Source organism: Silene latifolia, chromosome 8, assembly GCF_048544455.1.
Source record: "Silene latifolia isolate original U9 population chromosome 8, ASM4854445v1, whole genome shotgun sequence".
Classification (NCBI taxonomy): domain Eukaryota; kingdom Viridiplantae; phylum Streptophyta; class Magnoliopsida; order Caryophyllales; family Caryophyllaceae; genus Silene; species Silene latifolia.
In genome coordinates, this window is record NC_133533.1 from 23,366,934 (window position 1) to 23,379,727 (window position 12,794).

The 12,794-nt window shown below is 35.9% G+C and overlaps 1 protein-coding gene across 1 annotated transcript; it reads right to left on the reverse strand.

Moving 5' to 3' along the window:
• Window positions 1-3,480: 3,480 nt before the first annotated feature.
• On the reverse strand, window positions 3,481-4,206 carry LOC141594856 (uncharacterized). The gene has a single exon (XM_074414845.1). It carries the CDS (start codon window positions 4,204-4,206, stop codon window positions 3,481-3,483), a length of 726 nt encoding a protein of 241 aa, XP_074270946.1.
• Between the last annotated feature and the right edge of the window lie 8,588 nt (window positions 4,207-12,794).

A 12,794-nucleotide genomic window follows, 5' to 3' on the forward strand; every position in this document is an offset into this window, starting at 1 on the left:
TCTCTTATTTATCCTTTTAAGTTGTATCTGCCTTCATCGATGATCGCCATGGAATTCCCGGTTCTTGAAGAACCAACTCAGGAAATTTGGGACAGCTTTCTGTGTCCTAAAGACTTGCCGTATTTCCTATTCCTTACTACTGATTTTGGTGTGGAGGTTTATAACCCTCAACTTGTTGCATGCCAATTTGGCCTTGTTCAGTCTTTTGTCATTCCATTCTTAGGGTCAATAAATAACCCGTGTCATGGTAGAATAAAGTTGAAAATTGTGGACGTTCAAAGACTTTATTTCAGTGCTCTTCCAGTATCCGTGACCAAAAGCTGGAGCTACTGCCATGGTGCAGCCACTACCTCACTTAGTCAATGGTGGTCTTCTTTACCATGGTGCTTAACAGACAACTTAATTTAAGCTACTCACAGGCTTAAAGAAAGCATCAAAGGTACTCTTAAACCCCTGTAACAATTTCTTTATAAACAATCGTTTCGCTTTTCCCGATAGATATCCTTATGCAATTTTATCTTTGTAGTCAAAACTCCTGGACTGAAGTTTATAACTTTATCAACTCATCGTGACATGCCAATTAACTTTGCTTCCGCAAGACATTCAGCGCCTACCATCCAGGAGCTTAACATTCCCTTTGACTTCCCATGGAAATTCAACATTCCTTCATTAGCTTTCGTTCCCAAGATGAAAGTGATCCTTATCATCGTCAAAGCAGAACAAGAAAAACCCCTCCAACCAGAAAACTCAAATGAAACTACTGAGGAAAAATCCCTTGTCAAGAAACGAGGAGGCCCTTCCACCTCCAGTAAAAGCCCCAAAAAGCGAAAAGTCAACGATCTTACACCTGATAATTCATAGGCTTCAACCACCTAACTGATTGAGATTGTTGATCAGGGTCAAACAACCCCCTCTTTCTTGACCGTTCTGAGTCAAGACCATGTGCCTCGGCCTTCTGCTCTAGTCATTGTAACAAGGCAAGAAACGTCTACCCCCCCCCCCCCCCCCACGATGAGGGTGATGTGGCTCGAGGAAAGCACTTCGAAGCTATGGACCAACTCATACTGATCCCACAAGAACAAAGTTTTCAAGCTGCTTCAAGGGTATTATCTCCCATTCATGCAACCACGAATTCAAGCGAGGTACTTCAAAGGGACCTTGTTGTAACCATGATTAAAGATGATGTAGTACCTGAACAATCACCATCAGATTCTCAAACCCTTCAAGTTATTTTTCGTTCTTCAGAAGAAGTCTTATTCAAAGAGACTGAAATGGTTCAAACGCCATTTCCTCCTAAGAGCACGCCCTAAAACAATACTCTTGAGAAGCTTACACCACTGGCCCCGTCATGGCTTGAACAATCACCAATGGCTGGAAAAATGATAAGTTCGCCTTCAGCGTTTCCCATTATTGCAAAATTGGAACGTTTAGTGTTACTACCAACCAACATGGAACTACTCCAACAACTCCATGAACTATGACAAGTATTATGAAGTTATTTTCCCTTCGATGCACGAGTTCAGAGTTATATTGAAAAGATAAGTCAACTACAAGCATCGACACTCGGCGACTTTGACAGGTATGAACATCTCCATGAACAATTATATGCTGACACTATGTCTATGCAGACTCTTTATTATCAAGTAACCTCGACATTCGATGCTCAGTGTCAACATGAACGCCAAACTGAGAAACTTGACCAGAAAATAAGCGATGCGAAAAAGGCACTCAATGAGATGAAAGCTCAACGCAAAGCTTTATCCAAAGGTATATCTATGCTATCTTCTTCACTTGGTCAACTAGCTCATCTGATTCGAGCTCAAATTTAGAAAAGCCGGCAACATGTTTCCTTAATTCAGAAACAGCTGGACAAAATGAAAAACCAATATAATTCATGCTCCCATGTCCTCAATGATAGAATCTCGGGTTTCCTGGCTTTTTTTCGTCAAGCCAAACATTCTGAGGGCTGATTTTATACAATCAGTGTAACGCCTCTATGTTATCCCAAAACTCTGGATACTGTGTTTTAATGTTTGCTGCATACTTTTCCCAAATAGTGGGATGATAGAACTTCAAAAATTTGTCGTTTATGCTTCTTCTGAATTGTGTTCCATCAAAGTTTTGCAGGCCATACACATTTCCTGAAAAGACCTTAGCAACCTTAAATGGTCATTCTCATTTAGACAACCATTTTCCATAGAAAAGATCCTTATGTCCTTCTGGCAAGATCACTTTCCATACCAAATCCCCTTCTAGAAAAGATTTAGCCTTAACTCGAGCATTATATGTTTTGGCTGACTTGATCTTATTTCGCAACAAATTCGCCAGCGCCTACTCTCTTAGATGTTCAATATCTAAATTAGCAATACTCATAGATTCAACATAAGAACCTAAATCCATCGAATTTTGATATAAAATCCGAGCAGATTCTACATTAACTCCACCTGGAATCACAACATCATGGCTAAAAACAAGCTAATAAGGAGTGTACCCTATAGCCTCCCTTTTTGAAGTTCTATAAGCCCAATATGTATCAAGTAATTTTTCATGCCAAGATCTAGGATTGTCATCAATCATTTTAGAAATCCCAGCCTTAATCAGCTTATTCGTAGATTCAACTTGCCCATTTGCCTGAGCATAAAATGGAGAAGAATTTAACAATTTCACCCCAAATTTAGTGGACAATTCTTGCATAGTTTGTCCATTACAGACAGGCGCTTGGTCAACCGTAACACTCTCTAGCGCCCCAAAGAGAATAAAGATAAACTCCTTCAAAAAGTCCACTAAATCTTGTGTCTTCACAGTTTTAAAAGGTTTAGCTTCAACCCATTAAGTGAAGTAATCAGTAACGGCCACTACATACTTATGTCCTTTGGAAGAAGGTGGAGTAATCTCGCCAATCATATCCGTTGTCTAACCACGAAAAGGCCATGGCTTTATAATAGGCTTTAAATCATTAGTAGGGGCCCTACTAATCTGACCATAACGCTGACACGACTTGCAACCTCTTGCATATGTCACACAATTTTGTAAAATAGAAGGCTAGTAAAAACCATGACGATGAATCAACCATCGTATCTTCGGTCCAGACTGATGAGCGCCACAAACACCGTCATGAACCTCTGCCATGACAAGAAAAGCCTCATCAGCTCCTAAACATTTCAATAAAACTCCATGATGATCCTTTTTATACATGATTCCATCAATCAAAAAGTATCCAAAGGCTTCCTTTCGAAGCTTAGGATTCAACCCTTTTTTAGACGGGCTGTTTAAAACACTTATAGTGTCAGTTCGCCAATCCAAAGGCTGCTCTAAAATGTCAACCTTACAAATTTCCACTGTAAAAGTAACCTCTTTTACAAGAAAATTCCTTTCTGAACGCTCCACATTCGTCAACACATTAAAGTCTTCCAAGTTATATTCAGAGGCAAACTGAGCCAGTTGATTTGCCATTATATTTTGATCTCTTAATACATGAACTCATTCAATTCTTCTAAAATGCTTTAACAAACCTTCAACTCTCTGAAGGTATTGCGATAATGGTAAAGATTTACACTTAAACAAACCATTAACTTGATTTATTACAAGTTGGGATTCACCTAAAATTCGAACATGGAGGGCGCCCAGTTCGATTAGCTTCTCTAAACCAATAATAAGCGCCTCATATTCCACTTTATTATTGGTACCATGACCATGTAAAGTTACAGTTAATTTCCATTCTCTCCCCTTAGGAGATGTAATAACAACACCCACACATGAGCCATTTGAGGTGAACGATCCATCAAAATACATTTCACATGGAGTATTGTTTTTATTATCACTTGTTTCTATATCAAAAATAGGGTGCTCGATAAGAAAATCAGCTAATACCTGACCTTTCATCGCTCTTTGCGGAATATAAACCAGATCAAATTGAAGCAAATGAATACTCCACCTACTTAAACGTCCCTTTAATAAAGGTTGTGACAACATATGTTTCATCACATCCATCGTCGATACTATTTCTATAGTATGAGCCATGAAATAATGTCGTAGTTTAACCGAGGCGTCATAAAGACTTAAACACACTTTTTCCAAATAAGTATAACGCTGCTCCGTTTCTTGGAGAACTCGACTCAAGTAAAATACTACTTGTTCAAAGCCTTGCTCATTTTCCTGAGACAACATGCAACCAATTAACTGGTCGGCGGCCGACAAATAAGGCATAAGCGTTTTCCCTACTTTTGGAGAAATTAGAACAGGTGGATTAATCAAATATTTCTTAATTTGATCAAATGCCTCCTGATGGCTGTTGTTTCAAACAAAAGCGTCTTCCTTTTTTAATCGCAGCAACGGAGAGAAAACTTTAGTCTCTCCTGCTTTAGCCTTATTCTTGTCAATTTCAATTCCCCGCCGGTGAATAAAAAACCCAAGGAAATTTCTGACACTGACACCAAAAGAAGACTTCAGAGGATTCATTTTAAGATTGAACTTCCTTATCCTTTCAAATGCCTTTCGAAGATGAAACAAATGTTCTTCAAATTCATTGGACTTACAAACGACATCATCAATGTAGATGGTCATTTAATCCCCTATTAAACCATGAAAAACACAATTCATAGTTCTCTGGTATGTAGCACCCGCATTCTTTAATCCGAATGACATAACAACCCATTCAAACGTTCCTAAAGAACCAGGACACCTGAATGTTGTCTTATAATAATCTTTCTCCTCAATCTTTATCTGATAATACCCAACGTATCCATTTATAAAAGTTAGATACTTATGCCTTGTGGTGGCATCAATCAGTACATCAGCCAAAGGCATAGGATACTCATCCTTAGGACTGGCCATATTTAGATCTCGAAAATCAATGCATACCCTAATCTTCCCATTCTTCCTAATTACTGGAGTGATATTGGCAATCCACTCTACATATTTCACTGGGCGGATAAACTTCTCTTTTAAATGCTTGCCAACCTCATCTTTAACATCCCATGACTTCCGCAACATTCTTCTCGGGTCGTTAATCGGCAAACGATGTTTAGCAATACTTAAGTCAACGCTAGGCATCATATGATGTTCCCAAGCGAAAAAATATCTAGATTCGAACATAATTGTTTTCATCGCCTCTTTTTCACCATATGATAAATTTTGGCTCATATATGTGAATCTAGGCGCTCTTTCGGTTCCTAAATTTACTTCCTCTAAAGGATCTTGTGATTCCTTTCTAATGTCATAATTCTTTACCCATGGTCGTTCTACCCATGTTAATGATGTGCCTTTACTACTTTGCCCATTTTTATTTGGACATAAATCATCAACTATTTTTATAGAAGAATCATTATTTTCTAAATTGCAATTCGATTCTTATTAAATTCAAAAGACATTACAATACTTGTAGAAAAAGAAAATACATAACAATTACTACATTTTAGTAATTAAATGGCAATAACCTCAATTCCTGAGCGACTGCTGCTATTGCTGGACCTTCTTCGGGAATGTCCTCTAAATCTTCTATGCGAATTTTTTGAATTTTATCGAAGACGTTACGCTCTTCGACATCTACTATTTGCCATTTATCAAGCGCTTCCACTCGCGGATCTAATGCTTGTTCCTTAAATTCAATTCCTAAGTTAGTGACATTTACTTCAACAATTGGAATATCAGCGTAAATAATCTCATATTTTCTACCATTCAACATAACTAATAACTAATGCAATGAAGAAGGAATGGTGTATGTTTTATACAACCAACTCCTTCCCAATAAAATATTATAAGTCGTTATACTTCTAACCACATAAAAAGGCATCATTTTTGTACATGATCCTACTTTAATCGCCAATGATATCGTTCCCTCACAACATTCCTGGTCTCAACGAAACTAGTCACCGACACTTTACAAGGAGTTATATCCTTTTATGTTTTTCCAACCAACCAGAGAATATCGATTTGGATAATGTTAGCGGTAGCTCCATTATCAATCAGGACTCTACTAACCACACGATTTTCCAATTTGACTTTAATATATAAAGGTTTACAGTGGTCATTATCCACACCCCGGCGCACGAATAAAGTCTTAATTATCCCATTCACTTCCTGATCAGTTGAATCCATATTCACAGCTTTATTACAAATGACCCTTTTGCGCTGAACTCATTTGGTAGCATAGTCACCATCGTACATTCCATCGAATGTGGGTCCAAAGAACCAAATTGAATTGGCTGTAAATCTTCATCGATTACCAACAAATCCAACTCGAGTTAGAGAAATCCCTAAATCCTCATTTTCTTTGTCAGCACCCATCACGAGATCGCTCAACTTATCGATGGCATTAACACAAGCTTCGATACTAGTATTATCCTCCTTCTTCGTAGTTTCCTGATCTTTAACCTGAATGTCTACTACCATTGCCTCTTGCATTAACTGCATCTCCACCTTAGCCCTGGCGTTCGCCGTTAATGCCTTAGCATGCTTCTTCTTTTGGCTTTTAGTAACAAGAACACCTTTTCCTTCAAGGTCATTCATGTGATTCCTCAAATCACTGAGAGGTTTCTGATGGAAATGTAGATTCATATACTTACATATTCATATATGTGGTAATATAATTTGTCATAAAATTAAAGTTGGATTTTATGCATGCATACTTATAAACAATTGAAGGAAGAAAAAAAATAATTTTCTCACCATAAAAATGGATCATAAAGGGCACAAGTGGAGAACTCCTTCCTCCACTTGATCTTGAGCTTTCCATATTTTAGGATGATCCTCCAAGCACTCAAAGTAGAATGCCTCCAATTAGTTGCACCCAAGACTAATCCCATAATCCTTACACTATTATTAACTAGATAATAATATAAGTAACCTTAAAATAATTCTAATATTTTATGATTACTACATTGTAATCTTGAGAATATATTAAAAATTTAGAACAAATTTTCATAAAAACAATTTTATGGTTTTAGAGAGAAGTTAGAGTATTTCCTTTTCAAAACATGTGAAAATGAAAGCAACAACCTTCTCAATTGATGAGGGAGGACGGTTCAAAGAGAGGACATGGGGAGTGCAATTTTTGATGTTATTTATGCCCAATAGCTTTTGGCATGGATTAGAGAAAAATTATGGAAAAGACAAAAGCCAATCAAAAACAATGGCTTGTCTCATGTGTGTCTAATTGTGTCTAGTGCACACAATTCAAGGCACATTTTACACGGTCCAAAATGACCCATTTACGGGTCCATTTTGGTTTTTATATTTGTCGCACAAATACGTGTAATTTTATTTTAAACATCGTCTCATGTTTTTAAATAATTCCCAATTAATTTCGTCTAACATTACTCCGCAAATATACGTGTACAACTGCACATATATTTTACGTACCAATATTAATCACATTAATCGATTAGCACAAATTTAATAATCAACCGCTTAATTATTAATCCATGTCTCAAATAATTCATTATTCAATTATCGCATAATAAAATAATAATTTCCGTGCCTTGAGTTCAAAACTCGAACTCTCTCTAAATAATTTGTTCGACTACCTTTTAGTCAATTTTAAGGAATTAATTAACTCGTATTGTCATACAATTAATTAATCTTATCTATTATGGGAATCGTCCTTTAGGTGTAACCTCAAGGGATCAACTGACCACCACCGTCAAACGACAGTAATGTCAAACTCTAGTCAGCCAATCATTACCGATAAATGTTGGTCAGTTGACTATATATAATAGAATCATCCCAAGCGTATTCTTTTAATGAGATTTAATAATAATATTTAAATCATGTGATCGCACTATTATTGAGGACACATTTCCCAACAATCTCCCACTTGTCCTCGACAAGTGTGCATCACCAATTCTCTTGTCCTATTCCTATCTCCCACTCAATGCAAGGTGTCTTTCAGGTCGTACTTGCAAGTGATCATATCGAGAGTGGTTTCCTCGATCTGGAGAATAACTGATTGACCGGAATTTATCCACCATGGATACCTTCCGAGCGTGGCCACGCATTTCCAGTTCATTACTCCTCGAGTGGCCCTGAGATATTGTTTTAACCCTGACAAGGGGGTGGACAATTCCTATCGCACTTATTCCCTTCGACTAGCCACAGTCATCATAACCCAAAATATGCTTATTTGACCCCATTTACAAAGGTCGTAGTAACACAAATCAAAGTTAATCTGAAACTGTGCCATCTTAGGTGAACAGTCTTTAGTCAAAGAATCGACTCATTAGAATACTATAGTAGCTCTCGCCACGACCAGGCTTTATAAATTTGCCAGAACTCTATAAGCGGTCTTTGCCCGACAAAGTGTTCCTAATGATCTGCCTATGTGATCGACTAGTCATCTCACATGACTGTATGGCACTTGAACTTGCCATCAATCGCATCACACTCTAGTCACTTCGAGACGTCACCTCATATAAGTGACTATGGGCGAATACAATGCTAATCCGTGTTCACTTTAACTGGGTTCAATTGTCTCTACAACCCGTTTGGATGTAACAAAGTATAATAAAAGAGTTTTAAAGTAAAACTCGAACGACAAATGCGATTATCACATATGAATAGTCAATGCCTGATTACTATTTCATGTTCTATAATCTAATTTGATCTTGTATGTAGTTGCTCATTTCAATTCAATTGAAATGACATGACTTATCATGTTAAGCCTATGAGAAGGCTTTGGTTAGTAGGTTTTATCAACTTCTTGTACCTTACTCAACCTTACTACATACTCGTTTTCCTTTGTAATGTATACATTTGCATTACAAAACTTTCTGAGTACGCGTCGAGATCCAATCAAGACATAGGCCCTCTAGCCTAAGAATAGCTCCCACTGTTTTCACAGTGTGCGGGACTCATCCTTCTTGCACATCTCATGATCGCAAGTGTACTCAATTTCCGTTATAAATATCTTTCATTGTTCTTTATTGCCTAGAACGATTCTAGAAAAGCTACTTCTTAATTAACATTGCCACAATGGTATCTTAACCATCCTAATGTGTTTTGATTATGGTTTTGTCGGAAACCATGCGCAATCTCAATTGTCAATTGTCACTTGTGTAACACCCTTACACAATATTGCATCATAAACACTTTGCTTTACTTCCTTAATGCTTCTGCAAGCACTTAAGGGTAATCTTTATAGCTTACTTGGTAAAGATTACTTAAATTCGATTTTGAAAATAATTCATCATACTCAAAGTATATGAAGTGTTATACATCATTACTCATTTAATTGATCCTGCAGCGGAAGCAAATGAAATCAATCAAATATGTTCAATTTAATTGAACTAGTCATGAATCTTATCAACATAAGACTTCTTATTGACGCTAATATCATGTGGATTTATCTTCATAAATCCGGATATTTAAGATGTATTATAATACTCCAAAAGTCTTAAATCATTCTCGATGATCAATATGTCATTCACATATAAGACTATTTAAAATTACCGTAACTCCCACTAAACTCCATGTATAAACACAACTTCTCGATTTATCGAGAAAAGTTTTATAACATGATCAAAACATTGATTCTAACTCATTGATGTCCTACTTAAGACCATCTCTTAAGTTACACATTATCTTAGGATTGCAAGAATCTACAAAACTCATGACATGTATTGGATACATTGCTTCTATTGAAGAAGTGGGTTTTAGATTCACTTGCTGTGTATTTCATAACCTTATGATGAAACACAATCCCTAAGAAGATCCAAATAGACTTAAGCATTTCAATTAGTGCAAAACCCATTGCAACTAATCTTGCTATGAAATATCTCTTTATTAGTGCAAAACCCTTTGTCACTAATCAAGCCTTTTATTTTGGATTTTCATTTCATGGCTCTAAGCCTTGTGTTGAGTTATGACTTAAACACTCTTATGTAAGTCCTTTGTCGATTACTTTCCAGAAGTAATCAACTTGAATCAAACAATTTGTTTTGTAAGTTATAAGCTCTTTACTTTCTTAAAAGTAGCATGAATTCATCATTTTTAACAAGTGACGAATTTAACCTCCTAGGTTTTGAAGAAACAACGTCTTACACAAAACGTCTCATGTAGCCAAGAAAGACCAGTTTCTTGCGACATAATATTCTTTGTGGCTCTTGAATAATTTCTCCCACTCTGTCTTCTAAAAATAAACTTGTATTTTAGAAAGACAGCTTCACGAGCCGCAAACCCGTCGTACTCGTGATAATTGAAGAGGAAAAATGAGCATTTGTTTCTTGTGAAAAACTTACAACCATGGTACGTTTACCATTTCATATCTCATATGATTCGATTTAGTGGATAAATAATTTAGACAAAGATGATAAAATCCCCAAAAGGATCAAGTAACTCAAAGTAACTTGATCGAAGTCCAAACCTTATCGAATAGCGTTTGAATTCTTATCCAATCATACATTATCCCATAATGCGTGTTAAGAGAGATTAATTTGTGATACTATATCACAATTCATTTGGCTTATATCAAAGTCTTCACTTTTATAATCCCATCACGACTAAATCGTGATTCCTTGAATTCTTTGAAATTCTTCAAAGATTTCTCTATTTACCTTATTAAGTGAACATATTAGTGTCAACTTAAATTGTTGGTAAAAGATAATGATCAACCTATTTTGGATTGATGATTTACAACCTCGATCTCCTTTTCAACCACAAGGCACGAGACATCTTGCTTTGAATACAAGATACGCATATACCATTAACAATCTAATGGTTTCAAGAGTACTCGATAACTCTTTGCGTTCATCATTCCAAAATTTAAGGTTTAACCTTGGGTTACCAGTTTAAATCTTACATCATCTACATGATATATCATTCTAGTTTGGTTTAGAATATAATCACCTTGATAATGGGCTAGCCATACATCAAATCGTGGTGTATAGGGTCACAAAAGTGAAAACCTCTTTTGTATCTTAACAAGTTTATATTCTTATTTAGAGTTTATGCACTTAATAGTCACAATTAAGTACAACTTTAAATCCAAAAACTAGATTGAGTACACAATTACTCTATCTCTCAACATTATTGTTGCTAGTCGTCATATTCTAATCATCTTATGTGTCGAATACAATGATGAAAACCTCCTCTGGTTTCTAATATTGTGAAGTGGCACTAGCAAAATTTATGTTTAATCAAATAAACACTTTTAAAGAAGAAGGTCCCATTAGATGTCCCACAACTAACTTGCTGATTCTTCAATAATTTGGGGTAGTTTCCTTTCTCGTGTCCAACATTTAAGACAATGGAAACTTTATCGGTTGGGATTGATAGGTTTAGTATCGTCATTCTCAACAACTTTACCTTTAACATTACCTTGTATCAATTCCATTATAATCTTTACTTCTTGAACCTCGTCCTCATCTTAACGGTTTAAGAGAATGCTCCCACTCATTTCAATGAGTCTTTGCTTTGAGAAGCAAAATTGAATTCATGAAGATTACTCTTCATTTGTTCGTTTAGTCTTAAAACTTTCATTGAAGTGGTTGCGTTATTTTGGTCAATTATGAATTCCAACAAATCTAATTACCAAAACAATTTATCATTTCAAGGTACTTAATTCAATTAAGTATATGAAACATAACAATCCATTGTAAGTAGATGTGTTAGTCAAGAATCAAAAACTGTTTGATAATGAATAACTTTTATCTATACTCTTTACAAGAGATCCTTAACAATGGTTCACTTGAGGTTTTAGAAGCAAATTCATATTTGTCTTTAGTTACGATGTTTTAATGGAGATTTGAATCAAAAACGAAATGATATCGTATATGAATTGTGGCAAAGAAATAGAACAATATAAAAACGGAATAGTGGAAAACTTTAACATTTATCGTTTTATTAATACTTGTAAATAACAAGTAAAGCATTTACATAGTGACCTCTACCCAACTATGATAAATGATTCCAAGACCCAAATTCATATTGACTTAGGCACGGGGTAGCCGATGCAACCTTTATCAATATAACTCGGTGGATTAACCTTTTAATCGATTCTACTTTTAGAACTCTTGGTCGATAAAATTACTCTAATGTTTATCTATAGCCCAAAACACATCAACAAGGGCACGAGGTAGCCGATGCAACCCTTATCAATAACTTTTGTTGAGTTCAATCCAAATTTCGAATAAATGTGTCCATTATCCAAACCCACATCAACTTGGGCACGGGGTAGCCGATGCAACCCTCATCAACATGAATTCGGTGGATAGACATTTATCACCCACTTCCCCTACGTAACAAGGTTTGTACCCCGGGGTAGCCGAGCGCACTCCCTTGCGAAATAGGTTTTCATGGTTTCTACTATTTGGTAAGGCTATGTCTTAATTGATTGTTTTAGCGAGAGGTCATGTCAATTTATTATCTATCACGTTTTAAGTGAACTAAAGCGGTGAATTACGATAATTCTAATTGACACGGTCGATAAACTCGATAAAATAAGGATGCATGTTATAGTTATGGCGATTTAGCGATGCATGCGACATAAAATAAAATGCAAGCATAAAAATAAATAAATAAATCCTAGTATGGCCTTTCCTAAAATAGAAAAACTATTTAACTATTACATATTCGGAAACCAACTCCATTGGTCCCTTGAACTTCAGTTGTTGCACGCATCTCGAGGTAAAACCGTCTTTATGTATCGCCATTCTTGAAGAAATTCGTCTTTGGGAACTCCGGAATGAATAAAATTACATAATAAATTACATAATTTCTTATTATACATTTGTAACTAAAATAAAATAAATCTATTAAATTACAAAACGGTGATACGAGATCACAATAAAATTACAACCGAA

Bases quoted from the DNA above. Each gene is read 5' to 3' on its own strand.
- LOC141594856 (XM_074414845.1), bottom strand. From the start codon at position 4,206: ATGCCTTATTTGTCGGCCGCCGACCAGTTAATTGGTTGCATGTTGTCT.